Source organism: Gallinula chloropus (assembly GCF_964237585.1).
Source record: "Gallinula chloropus genome assembly, chromosome: 18".
In the NCBI taxonomy this organism is placed as follows: domain Eukaryota; kingdom Metazoa; phylum Chordata; class Aves; order Gruiformes; family Rallidae; genus Gallinula; species Gallinula chloropus.
In genome coordinates, this window is record NC_140103.1 from 1,173,901 (window position 1) to 1,195,830 (window position 21,930).

Genomic DNA, 21,930 nt, shown 5'->3' on the forward strand with positions numbered 1-21,930 from the left:
TGGGAGGCACCAGACACCGAATGCTTTGGGTTTATTTCTCTTATTTATTTTGGGTTTTGCCAAGTTGACACAACCAAACAACGTTCTCCTACACAACTGATACAGGAGTAAATTTACGGAGCCTTTTACTCTGGGGGCGGCTGCCCGGCCCCATCCTCATCCCACCTCTGTTAAATCAAAGTGCATTACACCACCGCTCACGCCAGACATCAGCTGCCTCAGTAACAAATCTCTGCTCTTTATAAACACTCTGAGGGTTTTCTGTCCTCAGAATCCTTTTAATTTCTTCCCCCTTCCGCCCCCCCCCCCCCAAAATAAAATCACCAGATCATGCTCCTGCCTCCCACGCACCGGGCAGCGACCGCAGCCCAAAAGTAACCATATGGACTCCATGATTTTATGTACTGTGACAATAAAGCTTTTATGACATTCTAGGTGGTTAAAAATGGCAGTAAGGAGCTCTTAAACATGGCACGGTCATGTTGCTTTTCTGAACCGGCAGACCTGCCAACAGTGCATCAAAAGCCGTAATTTCCTGTGCACTGAAGCCCCCCTATCTCTGCTGCCTCCAGCTTTGTGTCCCAGGGCTTGTGCCTGTGTGCTAACAAATCTCTATTGTCCAGCCGGGCGAATAGTGGCTGGGACCAAAGAATTGCTGTCTGGTTTCTATTCAAATCCAGGTAGTCGGAGATATGAATGGAGTTTCTCGAACAGCCATGTGAATAACCTCTGCTCTGCGTGGAGGCTGCCGGCGCTGGGCTGGCTGGCGGGGCTGTGGCACGGCCACGGCCAGCGCCGGAGTGTGGAACAGCCTTTTAATGCTCCTCGTGGCTTTGTAATACTTATTAACTTGAGAAATAGGCTATCCTGCATTGCTGGATAAAACGGGGGGGGGGGGTGGTGGTAAATCAGCCCCCTCCCAACTTTAGAAACTTGTTGAAGGATTCCAATTAGAGCTTTTTTTTTTAAAAAAAAAAAAGTGAGAAACGAGTAAAATCAGAGCTGGTTTCATGAGAAAACGTGACGGGGAAAAGTTTCTGGCGGTTACTTTCTGAGGATGTACCAGGTCGGTACGTGTGCTGACCCAGCCCCATCGCACGCAGAGCCCATGGCGAGCGTCACCCCCAGTAACTCCCGGCGGCTCCATCCCTGGCGGGGCCAGTTGTGCTGTGGGAACTCTGCCGTTTGAGCGGGAACCGGCAGCGCTCCCACTCGGGGCTCCGCTGCTTTTTGTTGTTGCGGCTGCTGGTCGCGTTTTCTGGGCTAAGGGGTTCAGTTAATCCACCCCAAGTACAGCCAGGAGGAGGAGGATGCAGGGCAAAAAGACCTGTTCGCGGAGCAACTATCGCTAAAGCAGTCGCGATAGAGGCGGGATGAATGGGTTCTTCTTCCTTCCTCACCCCCCTCCTCAGTCCCTCACAGACACACACCCCCCCCCGCAGGTGCTACCGGAGAAGAACCGAGCTATACCGGGGCGGCGGAACCAGACAAAAGGGTGGGGGGACTTAAGGGGGATCATCTCTCCCTTGGGCATCCCCCCTGCTCCACGGCAGACGCTCCCGGGGCCCCCCTGCCCCGACGTAGACCCTCCCGGGATCCCCCCCCCCCCCGCGGCGGGGGGGGGGGGATCCCGGGAGGGTCTACGTCGGGGCAGGGGTGCCGCGCCTCGCCTGGGGGTTGCCCCCCTTCCCTTCTTTGTGTCCCCGTCTGGCTCAGTTCCTCCCCGCCAGACCCCCCCCCCCCGCTCTCCGCCCGACACGCGTGTCTGGTTACCGACCCAGACCCGGGAGCAACTTCCAGCACCGACGGGGCGGCGGGGGCGGGGGGGGGGGGGATCGCTTCTTCGGGGGAAAAGTGGGCGATGGGGAGGGTGAGAGAGGGAAACAACCGCTGCACACTCCCCCCCAAAAACCCCCCTCCTTCCCCCGGTAACGGCGGGGAGCGGCTGCCTCCCGCTGCGGCGCGGGAGATATGGCTATGGGCAGATATATATATATTAAAGCAGAGCTTCTGCGCGGAGAACAAAGGAACACGTGCAGAAATGAGACCGGGGGGGGCAAGTAAATAAGGAGAACAACCCCCCCCCCCACCCCGGCAGCGCGGCGGGACGCAGCCCGGCCCCCCCCATTCCCCCCCGCCCCGGCGGCGCTGGCGCGGACGGGCGCTTATATCGCGATTCACGCCCTACCTGGCGCCGCGGACGCGCTCCCCGGGCGAGGCTCCGCGCTTCCCCCCTCCGAAAAGTTCCTTGCCGGCACAACGGGCGGGACGGCGGCTCCCTCGCTGCGCCCCCAGCGTTCGGCTCCCCGGGCCTAGGAGGGGGAGAGCGGCGGGAGTTTCTACCGCGGGTCCCCCCGCCGGGTCCCCCCGCCGGCCGCGCAGCCCCGTCCGCCGCCCCCCGCCCCGCTATATAGGGCCCAGATGACGGGCAGGGGCGCAGCCGGTCATGTGCGCGCTGCGCCGACGCCGATTCGCTGGCGGGGCGCGGGGTCGCCTCCTGATTGGGCCGCGCCCGCGCACCGGAGGGGTCCCCCCCGCCGGCGGGGCGCAGGCCGGGGCGCGGGGCCGCTTGTTTGGGTGCCCGTCTGACGGGCCCGGCGCCGCCTTCCGCCCGCCGCCTTCACCACCACCCCCCGCCTCCCTTCCCCGCCCTTCCCCTCCCCTCCGCCGCCGCGCCGACACCTGCCTCCGCCGCCCCCGGGGCGCCCGCCCCGCCGCCGCAGCGCTCGGGGCTTTGCGCGGCGCCCGGCGCACAATGGGCCGGCTGAGCCCCGCGGAACGCACCGCGCCGCCCGGCTCCGCGCCCGGGCTGTCAGCGGCGGCACGGCCCTCCCTCCCTCCCTCCCTGCCTCCCCGGCCGGGTCCCGCTGGGCCCCCCCGGCCCGCGCAGCGGGGGCTGTTCCCGGCCGTGCTGGGCCGCCGGGAATCTGGGTCACGGGGCGGCCGGGGCGGCTCCGCGCCCCGGCACGTGAAGGCGGCTGCGGTGTCGGTGGCGTCACGGGGTAACGCGTCACGGGCAGGTCCCCCCGCCGCCGAGTCCGGGGCGGGCTGCCGGGAGGCATCTCCGGGGCTGCCGGCCCATCCCGGAGCCGTGCGGGGCGCCGGGGCAGCATCCCGGCTGCGCTGCGGCCGCCCCGCGTTGCCCAACAGAAATGAGATGCCTCTGGGCACGCTCTGCAGCGGAGCACCGGGCGCTGGGTGGAGTCCCCGGCCCTCCCTGTCTCTCTCCCGGGTTTAGCCTGCTGTAGGTCCAAGCTACTCCCACAGCCCTGTGTGTACCCCACTCCGTGCTGCAGCCAGTGACAGGACGCTGGGGTGTTGCTGAACAGTGTAATGAGGATGTGCTCACTTCGGTTTTGTCAAGCCCAAGAGCATGGAGATAAGTGGGGAGCAGTTAATGTCCTTGCTCCACTTTGTCTCCTCATCCTCATTCTTCTCTGGTCCTTTCAGTCTTCTCCACTTCATTTCCAGCAGTTGACATTTCTTCTCCAAAGACATTTTGACACAGGGAGGCCAAAGTCCCAGGCACCCTCCTTGGAGCAGAGGTTGAACCAGATGGTTCCTGAGGTCCCTTCCGACCTGCGATCCTGGAGGAAAGGTTCTCTTTGCCCCTTGGAAAGGTTCCCTTTCTAGCCCTGCGAGCCCATTCTCTCGCTGTGTGTTTCGGGGACTGTGGATTCCTCACAGCTGGACGGTCCTTCTCCAGTCCCACCTCGTAGCTGGATGGTCCCAGCTCCCCGAGGCAGTGAACAGGCAGTGGTGAAGCCACAGGTGACTCCTGAGAGGAAGGTGTGATGCGGTTCGGGCCTGTTTGTTGGTCTTGCAGAGCTGGGGTTCAGTGTCCTGACCTCTGTGTTGGGAGCCGCGCAGGTCGGAGGTCACTTTGGGGCATTCCTGATGGGATCCCCTGTACAAGCCACACCCAGGGGCTGGATGAATGAATAAATGGAAAACAAAATGAGAAGCAAATGACAGATCCATGGAACTCATCCAAAAGGAAGCAATTAAGGGGGAGAAAAAAAAGGTTACTGTGCTGTTTGATGGTGACCCGGGCTCATATCGCTGTCACGCAGCTGCTGCTGCTGTGGATGAAGGGGTTCCCGCCTCCTTGTCGTGAGTGTGGAGGAGATAGCTCCTATCTGCTCACCACTCTGCCCCACAATAGGCATTCTAGTAACTTCTCTGGGTTCCAGACGGCTTCCTTTCTGCCTCCTCTGTCAAAGGTTCTCTTTCACTTCTGGAGTCACTTGATGGTTGCTCTAGCACGTGGTTGATGCTGCTGTGAGACATCATGTTCTTGTGCACGGGGGTACCAGTGTGCTGCAGAGTACCAGTCAGGGTGCTGTGGGATGGGAAGCGTGCAGTCTAGGCATGGGTAATAAACCATGGCCTGTCTGTGGGGGCACTGTGGCCTTTACAAGCTGTCTGAGCGGCCACCAAACTCTAGGAGCTTTTTATAGCCCTTCATAGGGCTCCTGAGCTTCCCAGGCCCCACCTGATGCCCAAGGAATGGAAGCTTGAGATGCTGCACCCCTGTGATCGCTGCTGTGCTGGGTTCTCAACACTTGCTTTGGAAAACAGACGAGTGGGGCAGGTTTTATTGAAAGACTGTTGGGCCCACAGCCCAGGCTGCATCACGTCACAGACCCTGAATTAGCACGTGCTTACAGCTGCCTGCCTCAGGCAGGACTGTGACAGCCTCAGAACTCCCTAGGGCCAGGCAGCTTGGATGATGGATACGTGTCGTCTTCTTCCCTGTGTCATCCTCCCGGCTGCTGCTGCTCGGGCTGGAGCACAAGCCTCTCCCTTTCGGTAGGGAGGTACATGGTCCTGGCCACTATTTTTCCTCTCCCCACATTTCTGAAGAGTGTGAATTAAGTTGTGCAGAGCCAAAAGCCGCTGTGACCAAGCGAGCAGACCCTGGCTCTGCCGGAGGAGCCTGGAGTGCAGCCCCGCAGCACCCTGGCTCTTCCCGGGGCCGGCGAGGGCTCTGTGCCTGGCAGACCTGCCCCATTCCCTTCCTATCCCACCCCAGGGCTGCCCCTCCTCCTGGCCTTGGGACGCAGGAACGTGTCTGTTGTCGAGTTCATTCAGGCACAACTGTAAAACAAATAATTTAAGAAAATACTTTGGGAATAGTTAATCTGTGTTGAGGAGGGATTAAGCATGGAAATGGTCCCTGTTTGTGTGTCCTGCAAGGGAAAGCTCGAGAATGAACCTTGCTGAGCCTCGTTCTTCAGTTATTTCATCTGTCCTCCTGGTAGTTGCCACTACTTAAACCCCTCGATGAGGAGGGAAGGGGATTCAGTGCAAGATCATTTTCTCTTTCCAAGTGTAGAGATTTGGCTGGTGACCTGAGGAAAGGGTAAGTGTGGGTAGGATGTGATTCAACAGAGGCATTCATGGCACTGTCCACTCCAACACTCTTCACAGTCATCTTGAGAGCTGACTTTGTGTCTCTCTTGGAGGAAAAAGGGAGGAGAAAACTAATATTAAAAAACCTAAACCAAACCCACGAGATGCAGTGAGATAGAGAATGTGGGATGGATGTGATAGGTGTGAAGACTCACTGCAAAACCTCGGGAGCAGCCTGAGGGAAGGTTTGTGTTAGGAAGGATGCTTGGCTTTGGGGTTGTCCCTGCCAGCCTTGCCCACTGGCTGGCTGTGGGCTGGTGTCCGGACACTGCACCAAGAGAGGCTCGGCTGCAGCATCTCCCCTGGTTCATCGTGTGGGGGGAAGCGGTGATGAGCAGCAATGGATTTCGTTGTTGCTTTTCTGGGCATGCAGCTTCCTCTCTGCTTTAAAAGCTCAGCTAAAAGTAGCCTTTAAAAGTGGAACCGCACGGGCTTCCCGCAGGATCCCCGCTCGCTGCCACTGCACTGAGCTCTGTGTACGAAGGGGCATCGTGTCTCACGCTGCGGCGTGGCCAGAGACACACTGAGATGGGCACAAGGTCCCATGTCCTCGCAGCCTGGGGGGAGAGGGAGCAGCCCAAGGAGTCGCTGGGAGGGAACACCAAGGGCACGGGACCAAACCCAAGCAGCAGAGGAGCCAGCAGCAGGGTCTGCTAACTCTCTGCGTGTGTTTGTTTTCTAGGGTCTGCTGCCAGTATTAATAACAAAGGAATTGGCTCTGTCTCCCCGTTTCAGCGCTGAGAGATGCGTGTCTGTACCCTGGCAGTCAGGGGAGCACTTGTGCAGGGGGGGCACGCTGCAGGTCAGCACTCTGACGGTGTCCCCGTGGCTGCCTTTTCCTCGGCGGCTGTCACCTTCTGTAGTCATCAAGTGGATAAAGAATTTTTGTCATGCTGCTCCATGAATGAAGCCCCTGCTCTTAGAGAGCATAAGAATTAGCTCTGAGGGAGCGATGTCACAAAGCCTGGGGAAGATGCTGAAATCACGAAAGCTAAAATACACTCCCAGCCCGTTCTCCCTTGCTCTGGCGTGGCTGGAGGAGGCACAGGCTCTGCTTTTGGTTTGTCATGCTTTTTTTCTTCTCCTGGCTGCTGGTAAAACGCTTGGGATTGCAGAGAGCTCCCAGCCCTTTGCTCCTGGCATCATTCAAAACCCTGCTGGTTAGAAACCCGGCTGATATCTTGGTGGGTTTTTTTTTTTTTTTCTCCTTCGTCTTTTTTTAACTACTAAGGAAATTTGCATGAAAATGGAATCATTGTTTCTGAAGAGTTCCATCTGCTCCTGCTGCTTATTCTGGGGCTGAAGTCATAATCCTCTGTTTGTGAAATTTCCCATTGAAGAGATTTGCGGCTTGTTATAGTTTCAGCGCAAGATTTCAGAGCAGGGGGAAGAGAGATGCTTCACCTCGGGGTGGAAAAAGGAGAGGGACTGGAGGTGACATCAGGACTGCAAGTGCATCCGCAGGCAGGACCCTGGGATTCTGCAGGGGCCGAGGGAGTGGGACACCAGGGAGGTGTGTGGGGCTCGCTGTGGGGATGCATTTCCCCACAGCCTTACAGAAGGAAAAATGACCGGTGGGCTCGCTGTGTTCGTGCCCCCTTTAGCCCAGGCTGGAGGGTGGCAGCGATTCAGGGAATAGGGATGCTCAAACCCGCTGGAGAGAAACGAGCCCAGTCCCTTTAAAGAGCTGCAGCCAGAAGGGACGAGCCAGGCTTCCTGAGGGGTTGGGTGGATGTTCACTGCTGCCGCAGCCCTCTGTCTGATTTAGAGGAATATTCTGGAAACAGGGACAGGGTTTTTTCGCTGCACTGATTCCTTCCCTCCCTGGGATCGGCACGCTTCCCGTGGGCTGGCGTGTGAGGCCAGGCTGGCGTGGCAGTGCGAGCACAGCCTCGGGAGGAAGCGCTGGGAGAGGGAGAATCCCGCGGGCTGGGAGGTGACACTTGTCCTGCCAGGACCTCTGTCGCTGTGCAGAAACCCTGCAGGAAACTGGGTCACGGCGAGCGGCCGCGGGCCCACCGCAGCGGGCCGGGGGTGACGGTGCGTGTGGCTGCGGTGAGCCCTGGCTCCCAGGGCGTTCCCAGAGCATTACCGGCCTCCTTCCGCACCCTGGTCTGCGGGACGGTTTCCTGCAGGTCTGTGAGGAGCACTGTGTGTGTAAGGACCAGCTGTGCCTTCAAGGAGGCCAGGTGTGGTTTGGTGTGGCTGAAACAGCCCCTCTCGAGCGCTGGGCACTGGATCTATCAGTCACAGAGTGGTGTGTAGCCCTGTGTGTGGAGGGCTGTGCTCGAGGACTGAGGCATTAACCCTTCCTGGCATCAGCAGGTCCCGGAGCAGCCTCCACGGCTGGAAACTATCAGCACACTCCTCCTGCTCATGCCCTGTGCCCTCAGTGCCCTCATCCCCACGGGATGGCTGTCACGGCATGCTCCTGCTTTGCCCAGAGATGCCACATGTGGCATGAGATGGGGTCGATGGTCACATCCCACTGAGCACCATCCTCGGGCTGGACACTCGCTGGGCTGCCCAGCCAGGTCCCTGTTTTATCTTCTCCCACCCGATGGCTGCTGGACTCTGCACCCTTTGTAAAATCTCTCCTTTGTGTGCACAAACCAGACGTTGATTTACCGCTGCGGGGACAAAGGAGAGCTGATACCAAGGAATCTGCACGCTGTGCGTGCGGCCGGGCTTCGTCAGCGCCGCGGGAAGTGGACTTAGCTGAACGAAGTAGCAGTTACATGCAGCTTCCTACCCCGGCTGCTGCTGTTCTGTGTCACAGAGTGCTCGAGCACCAGCTGCTTAGGAAAGCTCAGCATATCTGCCTTGTCCCAGTCAGGCTCTTGTTCCCCGGTTTCCAGCTTCTCCTCCTCCTCCATCATCCCTCTCACCCATCCCTGGCATTCAGAGCCGCGTGTGCTGGGAGAGGCACAGCTCAGCTGCTCCCGGGTGGATGGTGTTCGGCCCGGAGAGGCTGTCCTGCTGTCCTCCTCTGCAGCTCTGTGGTGGTGCCTTCCCGAGGTTTGGCTGGGGCTGGGGAGAAGAGACATGAGGAGGCAGGGAACCTCCTGGCTGCAGACACAGCCGATGGGTGCCGACCCCGGCATCCCGCACGACCGGTGGGCTGGACACAGGCCGCAGTGGTAGATCCTCGCAGAGGTATGGACACCGGGTGCCAGGGGTGTGGAATGTTTCTGGAGGGGTATCCAGCACCGGCCTTCCCGCACAGGGGAATGGCAGCACCTTCCTGTGCAGGTGCTGTTCTGGATAATGTAGGGACATCATTTCTTCAGGGGGAGGAGAGCCTATGGAGAAGGTGCTGCTGGCTTGGGTACCTTCACCTTTGAGGCAGGGTCTCCTCCCCTTATCCAACAACCATAGACAAACCCAGGCATTGTAAAGATAAGTGCAGCTTGGAGCTTGCACCGTGTGCTGGTTCAGTTTTGCTTTGCTCTGCGCTGCAGGGAAGGCTGTGAGCTCTGCCTGCTTCCCGAGCAAGCTGTGCCTTTCCTGTTGGTCCTCAGGACCTGGGCAGTGGGCTGGCTGTACAGCCGTGCTGGAGCAGCAGCAGCACGGAAGCACCGCTCGGAACGTGGGTGTTTGCACATGACTCCTTTGTTTTTCCTTTAAAGTGAATTTAATTTTTGATCTCCAAGTGCAGAAGCCCAGCGACTCACATGTCTGACCCCTCCAGAAACTCTGCACAGCTACAGTGAAGTTACCAGCGAGGCTGGAAATTACATGTAGCTCTGTGATTTAATTTTCTCTGACATATTGAGTCTATGTTTTAGCCTACAGAACTCCACAGCTGTGCCCTAATTCTCTTTTCCTTGTGATCTCAACATTGCTGCCTTTTAAGGCATTGCTATTCTTGGATCCCAGCAGGACACCATGTCAGGCTGTCACCCTGCCCTCGCTGTGCTGCCGTCGCAGCTTCTCCCGGGACCTCTGGACAGGGTGTGTGGGGAGAGGTTCAGAGCACTTTGGTGGGCGGCTGAGGCTCGGTCGGAGCACAGGAAGGCGTGGGTAGGGATTCCTCCGTGATGCCTGTCTGCGGGCAGAAGGACAGTGTTTGTGTTGGGTTACAGATACCCACAGTGATGCAGTTGGGGTTCGGGGAGGCTCCTCTCCGGGATGACAGTTCACACAGGAAGAGACGGGTGTCTTTTTGCTTTCAGTAGCAGGGTCTCTGCCCTGTGGGTATTCATATTCCATTCTGTATCTATGGAGCTATGTAAGCCCAGCCCTTGGTTTAACCGTGTTTCAATCCTGGTGCTGCCTTTATCCAATACCTCACATTCCCTCCTAGAAGCCTAGTGCAGGAGGGGCTCGCTGCATTGGGTGTGAGTCTGCCTGCGGTAACACACGCACACCAGGCTTGCTGTGCTCACGTCCGTGTGTCTGACCGTGAGGAGAGCGTCTCCGGTGAGCAGCAAAGGCTGCTTGCTGTAGCACTGCCCTGCCAAGTCACCCCAGCATAGCATAACAGCCCCCCGCTGATACAGTGCCTGGTGGGAAGCACGGGGAGGTCTCTATCTGCCGTCTTTTCAAGGTATATGACCAAGACACCAACGTGGATTTTAATTTTTAACTTCTAAGAAACGGGCAGCTTATCTTAAACAAGCAACCTGAGAGCATCATGCAGCTGGAATTTGAAATATGCAGCGCTGAAATCCGGGAGCTGCTGCTGGTGTAGGTCACTTTGAGTTCCCAGCTGAATCTTCCTGGTTTCCTCCAAAATTCCCTCACATTTCTCACAGCACCTGGTGCTGAGAGGGACCCCTCTGGCTGCGCCCGGGTGCGCTGCACTGTAGGAGTATTTATGGAGCCGGGTTTCAGCTGGCAGAGCTGGGGAAGGGCAGTGTGGTCTGTCTGTCCTGCTGCAGCACACACAGACACACAGCCACAGATGTGCCTCGGGTGCTCCTGCTCCTCAGCACCCTGAGAGGGATGGCAGAGGCTCTTGGGCCAGACAACCCACCATCGCCACGTTCTCGTGGGAAGTTTTGGTGTTTCTCTGGAGTTTGCAGTGCTGGTGCAGCTCAGGACACGCTTAATGAGGGGAAATTAACCCCCGAATTCAGGGGCCATAGTCCCCAGGCAGTCGCAGAGAAAGGTGGATTCCTTTGGTAGGTAATTTAGAGGCATCTGCTGAGATGCCACCCCTGTCCCCACGTGGGCATCCTCCAAGTACCGTGTTCCTACAAGAGGAATTCAGGCCCCAGACCTTTGCCAGGCAGCTGCTTTCGAGCTGGCTGCTGGCAGAGGTGCTGCTCTGGCTGTACAGAGGAGCTTGGAGCCTCTGTGCTTGCAGGGTGAAAGAGCTGGGCATCTCTTGGGTCTCAGTTCCAGGCCCGTTGGGCTGTTGCTTTCGGCCCTGTATATGCACACTCAGAGTCATTAAGCACTGACCTGCTCCTGCTCCCAGATGTTGTGCAAGCAGATCCAACACAGCATCACCTCGGGCTCCTGCTTGTCCAGTTTTAGATGGTTTGTGCATCATTTGGGGGTCTGGTGGAGGGAAATGGGGGGCACTGAGCAGCCCTGAGCCTTTACAGACCGTGTCTGCCTCATCCTGCCCGTCCCCGGTGCCGGCGTGCGGCTGCACGAAGGCCCCACGAGCTCTGCAGGGGGATGCTGTGAGTGGAGCAGTAGCAGACTGGTCTGGTCCTGGATCCACGGGTCCCTTCTATGTTTAGATGCCTTAATGAGAGTGGCTTTTGCGGTCGGGGCTGCTGACAGGAAAGAGAAAGGGGGAAATGAAAATGCGTGTAGGGAAGTGTCGTGGGACGAGCTTTCCACAGCATTCATGGGCTCGTAATGTCATCTGGATAAAGCTAAAGGGATGCAGAGAAGGCAGCTCTCCCGGATGGCTATGACAAATCACAGCATCGTTACGTTACAGTTAATGCATTTTAATTGTCTCTGGTTTGTCCCCCGTTGGTTTTATAGTGCTGTCATCTGGAGGACAGAATACCGAGCTGAGCCTTCCCAGCAGAGCTGTGCCTGTGTCTGTAGGGCTGTGCCTCAGACCAGGCTCCATGAGAACGGGGTAGTTACCCTCCAAGTGAACCAGAGCAAACACAGGTTTGTGAAGTGTCTTCTAACGTGACCGAAGCATCGGCTGCCTCCCCATTAAGTGAGCATGAGGCTGGGTCATGTGGAAAGTAACGTGTGAAGATGTACTCAGGCTGGGTCCTGAGATGTATGTACGTAGGGATCGGCTTGATAGCCAAAAAATTGGTTCCACCACGTGGAATAAGTTCTGGACTCTGAAGCAGATACTTGGCATGGAGCAGATGCTCTGCTGCTCAAGCCAGGGATGTAGCTGGTAATCAGAGGCTCATCTTCCTTGAATCAGCTGCAGAAGAGAATGAGGACACATTTTTTCAATGGGCTTGATGAAACTGAGGGATATTGGGGTTGGAGACTCGGGGTTTGGCAAAGAGTCTGGTTTGTCCTGTGTCCATTCGCGCTGCTGTTGCTGCCTCCTGCTTGCTCCTCTTCCTGTCCACTCAGTTCCTTCGGTGGTTGTTGGGGTCTCTCTGTGCCAGACAATGGCTTTTCTCCCTTTCCCCTGCCTCCCTCCCCATCACTGAAATTAAGGAAGGGTCCCTAGGACAGAGAAGACCCCATTTATCTCTGTGCCTCCTGGTTGTGTAGAACAGCTTCACAAATTTCATCCTGAAAACGTGCTGCAGTCCTGGGCACCCGTGTTGTGAGCAGCCCCTGTAGCTGTTACCAGTATGTGGTAGCTTTCCTCCTCAAGTACATTATCTTATTACCATAGATTTAAATATTTGATCTGCAAAATGTGGCTGCCTGATGCTCTGGTAGTATCATACAGGCTGCGTCACAATAGATGCCGAGTTTAAAGATTGTTTTAAATGGCTTTAATGCAGACAGAGGTCAGAAAAGGCAAGATAACAGCAAAAGAGGCTATGTCAAAAAGTAATTAGAGCAGGACAAATGGATTGTGCAGGCATGTCGAAGGCTGTTATTTCTGTAGGCAGTGAGTAGGAAAGGTGTTAATGTAATGTGACAGATCTGGAGCAAAAATGAGGGTGCAGGGAAAACAAATAGGAGCTGACCAATGGCGTGGTTTGAATTATGAGGTTTGCTTTAACATAATTTGATTACACATGAAAGAAATGTTTAGTGTGGTTTCTTTGGAAATCTAATTGTCTTAAACACTGCACGTTCGATTCAGCCCTCAGACCCCGAGAAGCCCTCCCCAGGCACGCAGCCTGGCTGGCTGCAGCACCCCAACACTGCTCCCCGTGCAGCTTCGCAGGCTCAGCAGGCTGCAAGATGCTCATGTATTTTAGCTCCCCAGTGTTAGCCTAGGAAAATATTTGCAGTCATGTACATCTTCAGTGGGGACCTCGTGCTACTGGGGAGTGGGTGTTTGGGGCCTGGGAGCTGCTGGGTCGGATCGTGTGGAAATGGAAGGTGATTTATCCGAAGAAAAGGGAAGGGTCAGGCTGTGCAGGGGGAAGATGGAGTGGTAGCAGTTCTTTTGTCAGGACCCAGCTCTTGCCCTGTTGAAAAGTGCCAGTCACAGGGGGTGGCAGTGCAGCAGCACCCTGGTTTCCATGCTGCTCCAAAGGACTGCGTGGAATCAAAGGGTTTGATTTCCAGAGCACTGTCCTGCTCTGAGGGGTCACGCTGAACTCACGTTGCCCACTGTACACCCAAGGGTTCAGTGTCAGGCAGAACAACCTGTGCAGTGGATGGGAACGTTTCCCTGTCATCTGCAGCAGCAGAAACTGGAAATGATGCAAGTGGCTTTCTAAGGAGCTGGGAGCTGGCTGCGATATGGCCAGGCAGCAAAAGGGGACCCCACACACCAGGGCCAGGTACATCCCCTGCCGCCCACAAACCAGGTGGCCGCGAGGGCTCCTCTCCAGAGCTTTGCCCGCAGCTCATCGGTTTCTGCTCCGAAGGATGCCGAGAGATGGCTTTAAAGCCTCAGTTTGCACCTGAGTAGAGCTCAGCTTCAGAGCACAGCGAGGATGGCGCAGTGCAGACCGCGCGTCTGCCGCGCGGCGCAATTGGGGTGACGCCAACCCGCCGGCGGTGCCGGTCCGTCTGTCGGATGCTGCCCTCTCCTGTCCAGCCATCAGCCTGGAAACCCGCACCCTGCCCAGGCCGCGCATCCCTGCGAGCCAGCGGCCGCAGAACTCGGCCCTTCCGCGTTGTAAATCAGCGCTGGAGGCTGGCTGGGGAGGTGGAGCGGGTGGAGCATCCCTGCGCGGGTGCGTGCTGGGGGGTGCTCTGCGGGCGCTGCGAGGGAGCCAGGGCTGGGTCCCGTCTCGCTGCGTGCGCAGGGATGCTGGGGGCAGTGTGATTCTGAAGGGCTGTGGGGATTGGAAGCTGTGGGGGGCATCTCTCTGGCTGAGGAACACGTGCCTTTATCCATGCTTGCAGAGCCCTGCTTAGGAGAGGTGATGCTCCAGCCCTCCTGCTCAGCAGCTTTGGTGTCACAGGGGCCCTCCGGGTGCCCCCTGCGCTGTGTCACCTCCCCGTCCCCTCTGCCCCATCCCCCTGATGCACAAGAGGCACAGAGCAGTCGGTCAGTTCACAAACAGGGGCTTTTCCATACTCCTAATGAGCTCAACCAGCTAATCAGCAATTGCAGCCCTGACAGTGTGTTCTGTGCCGGCACAGGATGTGCAGCTTTAGCTCTGAGGCTTCTTCGCTCTGCTTCTGGCCTGGCATCGGGGGAAAGGGGCTCCCACTGCTTGTTTTTCCTGGGGATACCAGGAATTGTTCTGCCTGTTTGGAAATAACGCTCTGAATGGTAACAACAACAACAGCAGCAGTTACAACAACAACAGTCCCAACAACAACTGTGGTCTGGTGGTGTTACTGGTGTAAAAACCCCACCAGCTGCGGCAGACGGTGTAGCTGCACCGCTCAGCATCACCAGGCAGGCCTCAAGGGATCCTTTGGCTTCTCACTTTGCCACTGAGATGCACAGAGCTCTTCCTGCCTCTTCAGACCCAGGAGATGCTCTCTGCCTTCTCCCATTCCTCCGTCCCACGGAACGTTTGCCTTTCAGCCCAGGGGCTGGTAGCAAACACCCAGCTCCAGGACTTCTCCCCCACCCCCATTTTCCGGACCAATCTGGGATCTGGAAAGTCCCAGGAAACACGCTCCCAGACTGGGATCAAGTCCCCCAGTAGGAAGGGTGCAGGAAGGAGCTGGATTGCCAGCTCATAGAAATGTAAAGCTTGTCCCAGTGCAATTCCCCTTTCTTGTCCTTGCCCTTAAGGCAGTAAAGCCATATACTCCCCAGCCCCACAGCCCCATTTGTTTTCCCTTTTTCCGCTGAAGGCTCTGAGGAGCCCTTAACACCCCCTGCTCGGCAGAGCTGGGCTCTGCTGCTCATCACCCGTGGAGCACGATGAGCTGAAATGCTCCTAGCAAGGCAGCCCACAGGCTGGGATGGGAATTGGGTGGCCGAGCAGATAAAAACATAAATAAAACCCCTGGAAATTTGGGAGACAGGTTAATTCTGTGCAACAACCAACCGAACTAGAAGGAGGAAGAAAATGCCAAATTTTTGGTACTCCACAAGAGTGCCTCCACCAGGACTGTTAACACCAGTTCCCAGCGTGTTTATTGCTGGGAGCAGAGGAATTACCCACATCTGGTATGAAACCTTTATCACAGGACTTCTCAGAAACCAGGTGGGTGTTTATTCCTGCTGTTCCTTCCATGGCTTCTGGAAACAGTTTCAGGTTTTAAATTTTTTCTCTGAAATATCTGTACAGGCAGAGTGAGGGGAGTAGAGTTTTGGGGATGGTGTGTGCTCTGTTTCCCTGCTGCAGTGGCTGGATGCCCACAGTACCGAGGCTGCTGGGATGTGTTAGTGTGAGTTATAAGATCTATTCAGCTATGTTTGCCAACCAGTTTGTTTCTGGCTGTGGGTGCTGGATGTTGTTGTTCCCATCCCCAGGCTCCGGCTCGTGTGGGGCTGTTCCTGCCCCTACCAAACCACAGGGGCTGGGGACCCTCGGGGCTGCCAGGCAGGATGCTGCCAGGGGCATGGCTTGCTGTTTGCTGCTCTTTGCTTCTGTGCTGTTTGTTGCTTGAACTCCAGCCCGGTGCAGTGTATCCTCTTGGCCCGTGGTGTGCGTGGCCGTGCTGCCCTCAGCGCCGGGATGCGATCCGCTGTGTCAGCTGCAGCCCCGACTTTGTGGCACGAAGGGGCCAAGCCCTGATTGTCATGGAACTGGGCAAAGCCTCGCTGGGGAATTATGAAATGGTGGTGAGTGAGGAAGGGCTGCCCCCCCAGCCCCAGCCCTGGGGCCACCCAGCTCTGTGACCCCCTCTACCCACGTTTGGGTTCTCCGTGGCAGTTCTGAGGGGTCGGCTGTGGCAAGCGATGGTGCCTGTGAGCACAGCGTCCTGCAAGGCCTGCACTGGCTTGGCCGTGTCTGACACACTCAGTGCTGGCTCCTCACTCCAGTTATGTCCAGGAAAGTCGCATTGTTGAGAACTGCAGTGCCACAGCTTGTGCCTGGGCAGAGGAGCAGCACCCGGAGCTGTCACCTCCGCAGCCACCCATGCCCACAGCCACCCATCCCCACAGCCATCATCCCTGCAGTGCCCAGCACACTCTGGACATCCCATGTCCTCCTCTTGCTTCCCATGCACAGTTCTTTGACTGTGCTGCCCGTGCAATGAACCTGCTGCTGGCCACAGTGCCACTTGCCCGGTGTCCTGGTGCTATTCTGAATGTCAGCACCTGATTTTCTGTTTTGGGGGGTAATTGGCTGGTTCAGGCTGAGATAAGAACCGGCCCCTTCGTTTTTCCCGTTACCAGCCTTGCTTCCAGGCTCTTTGGTTCAGGATTAATCTGTCTCTTTCCCTGCCCTCTGCCCGTTCCTCACTTGGCTCCTCTCTTTACAGAGCAGCTCCAGATCCCTGCAGTTATTTCCTGCCCTGGAGGATTTATTATGGACAAACTGTGACACGTGTATTGGACGGGAGCTTTGAGTAGTTGGGGAGCTTTGGGTTGTTTGGCCAGTGACCCTTTTCCCTGTACTCACTGCATTTCTGAGTTAGTGGGGTTTTCCCCCTGTGCCGCTGTTCCAAGTCCCGACACCCGATCCGTGAGCAGCTCTGTGCCGGTGCGTTCTCCGAGGTGCTGCTGCTGTGTCTCGGAGCCGTGTCCGTGTCACACCGCGGTGTTGCAGGACGAGCACGCTGCGTCCTGGGCACACTCCTGGGAGCGGTGCTGGCAGCGAGCGCCGCTCGCACGGGATGAAGAATGCGGAGCCTGGGGAGCGGGCACGGCCGCGCACAGCAGTGTAAACAGCCCCGCCAGGCCCTGGCTTGCCTCGGCTGCTCACACAGCCCCGCTGCGGTACCCTCCGGAGTGGAAAGAGGGGTCAATCCGAAGAGCGTGTCAAGGACTCACACGGCAGCTTTTAGATTGGCAGCATGAGCACACCGGAGCCTGGTGAGGGCTGGGTCCTGCGTTACGCACCTGCTTCTGCAGAAATGCGGGGTTGAACACGGGGCCATGACTAGACAGCATGACAGAGGGGTTGGGGTAGGCAGGGACCTCTGAGACTGCCTGGTTGGACACCCCCCCTGTCCCACTGGGGTCAGCCGGAGCAGCATGCCCAGACTGGCAGGAGGATGCTGCTGTGCTCTGCCCTCGTGTGCACAGGGGGGTTATTTGCATTGCTGGATGTCACCAGAAGGCAATAAAACCTCCGGCGAGGGATGGAGTGAAACACGACCTCTTTTGTTGCCTCTGCGCCTTGTTTATCTGAAGTCAGCCGTTTATCAGAGCACGGCTGAGCCCTGAGGTCCTCGAGCTGAGGAGCAGAAGCTCCCTGGCCTGTGGACAGAGTCAGTGTAGGCATTTGTTGCTCAGGTTGAACCAGGCATTGGCAGAAACGTTTTTGGCCATTCCCTTGGTGGCCTTGGTGGGGTCAGCGTTGGCTGGGGCATGGTCACACACAGGCAACAGCTGGGACAGGTTATTGGGCATCCCAAGTTTGCCACACTAAGGACACAAGCACTGCGCAACATCCAAGGATGAGTTCATCCCGGGAGGAGGAGGAAGGAGCAGGGAAGCTTCCTGAAAACATTCCCTGCTGCAGAGAAGCAGGCAGCAGAAGAGCTGCCCATTACCAGTGCTGCCATGGCTGTCCCTCTTTTGAGGTGGGCAGCTGCATCTGCCACAGCTTTGTTGTCACCAAAGCTTGTAGAGAGCTTAAAGGCTGAGATGATCCGCCCCAGGAGGAGGAGCAGCATGGATTTGTCTTTTCTTGGGTGAGGGAGAAATTGGGAAAAGCCAAAACACCCCAAGCCTAGTGTGGTGCCTTCCATCTTGGAGCTGATGTCCCTGCTGGAGCTATGGCCAGGGTGATTTTAACTCCATTCTATCAGTGCTGCTGCTGAGATGACTTCCATGGGGAAAACGAACCTTTCCTGATGGAATCTGATCGTTGGACTGACCTCTGTGCTCGTCCGTCAGCGGCTGCGTGTGCACCAGCCCTGCGCTGCTCACCGGCCCTCGGCACACACCACCGGCCGGCGGCCGCCGCTCGTTAAGCGGCCAGAGCTGGGCCCCACAGCCCCTCATCCTGTCAGCAAGGGTCATACATTTGGACGTGCTCTCACGGGGTGAGAGCCCATGGCACATCTGCTTTCACTGCCTGGCCCGTTGCTGGTTTTCAGGCAGCTGGGTTTTGCCCCACTCCATCCCAGTGTGGAGCTGCTGCAGTGGCCCTTCCAGGGCTGATGGCAGGAGGTACATGCAGGCAGGAGGCAGAAACCCCATCACCCCACACAGCTCAGCAGATGTAGGATTTTTCCTAGGGCAGGTTTGGTTTCCATGTTCAAGTCTGTTTTGTGAGGCCAATGGAAAAACACAAACCGATGCTCGTGCCACTTCCCGAAACCGCGCCCGTGCCACCAGCCTCTGAGGACAGAGGATGGGTTGTGCGTCGGTGTCTTCAGCTCTCCTCCAGGAAGCCAGCCCTGGGCATGGCTGAGGGGGATTCTGGAGCCAGTTGTGCTTCTGCCTGTCTGGTAACCGCCACGTTTCCCTGTGGAAGTCTCTGTACCGCTGGATGCATTCCTTGGGTGAGGAAGCTGCAGCGAGCATCCCTTCCTAGGCTGGCTCAGACAGACCCCGTGAGAGGGGCTTTGGCCCCACAGTGACCACTGCAGCAGCACCCAAGTTCCCATTGCTGTGGGAACTGGGAGTCCCAGCCCATGTTCCCGATGCCAGGGGCTGCCGGCTGTGCCGTGGCAGCGCGGTGCCTTCCCTTGCCAGCCAGACAAGGCAGCTCTGCCCTCTCACTGCCGGGCCGGGCAGCGGGGCCCGTCCATCCCGAGCTCCAGCGGCACCCCCATGGACACCCCACACCCGAGGGTTCGGCCATCACTCATGGCAGCGATTCCCACCCTGGGAACTCATTTAACACCTCAGCAGATGCTTCTCCTGCCCCTACTCAGTCAAAAACCGCGGGGACGGTACCCCCGATGCCACCCACCCGTACATTTGGTGGGGTCCCCGAGCTGGACGGTCCCCTCCCAATACGTGTGTGTGTGTCCCGTCCCCATCACACCCTCTCCGCGGGCCGGTTGCGGGGCGGTGCGGGCGACCCGCCGGAGGCGTTGCTGACATCACGGGCTCGTTAGCATAGGCCGGCCCGCGGTCGGCGGCGATGGCCGAGCCGGGCTACCCGCCCGCCCGTGCCTCTGGCCCCGTTCCCCGCCGAACCTCCGCTATGAGGGGGCCCTAAAAACCGTAGGAACCGGGGGGATGAAGCGGGACTCGACCTGCATGGAAGGTGAGAGGGGGCTAGAGGGTGGGATGGGGAAGGGCTTGCGGGGGGGGGCGATGGGCCTTTGTTGGAGGGGGGCGGCCGGGAGGATGCGCGGATGCGCGGCCCCGGGGATGCCGCCTCCGGTCCCCCCCGCCTCCTCCTTCCTCCTCCTCTCCACGCCTCCCGCAGCCGGCTCCGCACCGGGGGACGGGGCTGACCGGGCGCGGCCGGGATGGGTCAGCCCCGACCCCGGTGCGGAGGCGGCTGCGGGGGGTGTGGGTTTGGAGCAGACCCTCAGGGCAAGGAATATATAAAGGGGGGTGAGGGGTATTAAGTTTGGTTTGTGGCTTAATTTGTTTAGATTTTAAACTTCCTAATCCCCTCGGCCATCTGGAAAAAGAGCTTTTTTTAGCGTCGTTAATTATTGATAGCGTCGGGGTCATGTAGGCAGCTCGGTAAGGTAGCTCCGGCTTCTTCCCCCCCCATCATGGGAAGGAGGAGGGGGGGGGGGAGACACAGCTTTTGGTAGTTTTGGAGATGGTTTTGCATCTCTTTTTTGTTCCCATTCTTTTTGTGGTTCCCTTTTATTTTGTGGTCGGTGGAGGAGCCCATCTTTGGAGCAAAATATTTAAAGAAATAAGGGTTGTTTGGGTAATGAGTGCTTTGGAAAGGCGTTAGTTTTAGCTAAGTACCTAGGCCCTGCCTTCCTCTTCCTCCTCTTCCTCCTCCTGCCGGGTCTTGTTGCTTTAATCTTTGGTTTTCTTAATTTCACAGCATCCTTAAGCCCTTCCACACCTAACCAGCCTGGGATGGGTCTGAGGGAATTGTTTTTAGGCAGCCAAACCGGGCTTTAATCTTGCCCCTTTTGTAGCCTATCGGTTTTTTTTTAAAAAAACAAGAGCCTAAGGCAGACTTTAAACCGGAGCGTGTGGCTGGAGCAAGGGCAGGGCGCGGTGTGGAGAGCTTTATTTCTCTTTAAGTCGGGTTAGAGAAAGTTGGTGGCTTGGGAAAGCACCAGTTAAACTAAACTGGGAGCCGACCGGCAAAGCGCGGGTGGGACAGTGGAGACCCCTGAGGCTGTGCAGGGCAGCAGCGCTGCCGGCTCGCTACCGGGGGCACATTTCGGAGCAGTGGGCTTTTGTTCCAAACTCTTTGTGCAACAACTGGCCGGAGTGAAGGATCAGGCTCCGTCGCCCGTCCTCCCTGCGGCGCACAATGGAGTGGGGCCACGGTCTCGCTGTGTCCCTCGTCCCTTGGCCAGCTCCTGAGCGGGGTCCTGGGGGACGGGGGTGTGTTGGGGTGCCGGGCCGGGCGTTAGGGTGAGTGGGAGAGGCGGGGCGGGGGGAGAGGGGCTCCTACCCGCCTGGAGAAGTTGCATTTCACAGATGAGTTTTTGATATGCAAATGGTGCTGGGGAGGGAAGGGCGATGGGTTTCATCAGCTGCACGCTCGGGTTTGTACCTACGGCAGAGAGCAGCCTGTGACTTGTGGGGTTTTGCGAGGGTTCTCTTTTGACTGAACAAAATCAGTGTGGAGTAAGACTCCGAGGTTTGGATTTAATCACCAGGAAGGGAGAATGAAGCCGAGATGCACCGGCTGTTTTCTTTTCAGTGCTCAGTGGTGCTTTTTAAAACGCAGCCGCACTCGCTGCGTGTCTGTGAGCCAACTGCCTTTTACAGTACCGAGAACAAGGTTGCAGCAGTCTCTTCTTACCCCCTTCTCTCTCTTTTTTTTAGGGCTGGCAGAGCCTTGTCCATTTAAATTAACCTTTATCCCAGCTGGGCACACAAATGTTTTTGTTTAGCTCACAGAGGGTTAATTCTATTCAGGCTCTCAGCGCGGCCGGCCTGAGCCGGGGCACACAATCTGCTCTTTGAGCCCGGCCGGGCCAGGCAGGAGCTGGTGCCTTCACCCCCAGCCGGCGTGGGGGCTGGGACCCCCATCTGCGGGGTCGATGGGGAGCGGGACGCCCCGGCCCATTATGCGCCCGGCGATGGGCTCGGCTGCCGGGGTCGCTGCTGTCCCGGGGAGGGGCCAGCAAACAGAAAATTTAATCCCTGTGTTCATCGATTATAAGTTAAAGAAAAGCCCTGTAATCAGGCACGCCTGGTTTTGGGGAGGGGGGGGCTTTGGTTGCACAATGCAGCGCTCTGCAGTGATGGGGGGGGGGGTGGGGTGTCATCCCAGTTCTCCATCCTGAATTTAATGCGATGGATTTCTTGAAACTGAGGATTGGCTGTGGCAGGAGTCGGTAGGGAAGACAGGGGGAAAAGAAACCTTAACGCGTTTGTTTGTGTTGGAGGCGTCATCGGAGGTGAGAGGGAAGGAGACAGGGTTAGGATTTCAGTAACACATCTGTGAGATCCCCCCTCCCGCGCCCCCTCCCCAAACAGCTGGTATTTAGCAGCTTGAGGTTTAAACCCGGCTCAAGGGTGCTGCGGGGGGGGGCTGGGGGAGTGGGAGGGTGTTGGTAGGGCACGTTAATCGCGAAGCAAATATACGATATGCTGTTGAGAAGGCGTTGAATGCATTAACGAGCTGCAGTGCTGGGTCTCGCCCTGCAATCTTTTCTCGGCTACAAAAAGCTGTTTTCTCTCCAGCTGTTCCCCTCGCTGCAAACCACGCTCCATGGTAGCGATGGTTCTGCAGGCCACGGCCTCCTGCGTCCAGCCTCTGGCTGCTCAGCAGGACCAGGCCCCAGCACCGCCTGCGCTGG

The 21,930-nt window shown here is 57.6% G+C and overlaps 1 protein-coding gene across 2 annotated transcripts in view; it reads left to right on the top strand.

The window, feature by feature from the left end:
• The window catches only part of NR6A1 (nuclear receptor subfamily 6 group A member 1), a gene marked incomplete at both ends in the record, with an annotated part of 74,861 nt that overhangs the window by 34,615 nt on the left and 18,316 nt on the right, over positions 1-21,930 (top strand). The window contains one exon of one of the 2 annotated variants that reach the window (XM_084272625.1): positions 19,211-19,238. The exons of the other annotated variant lie outside the window; for it this stretch is intronic. Within the exon in view, the coding sequence (XP_084128751.1) occupies positions 19,211-19,238 (28 nt within the window). Of the gene's footprint in view, positions 1-19,210; positions 19,239-21,930 lie in introns of those variants that run through there. 2 annotated transcript variants of the gene reach the window in all.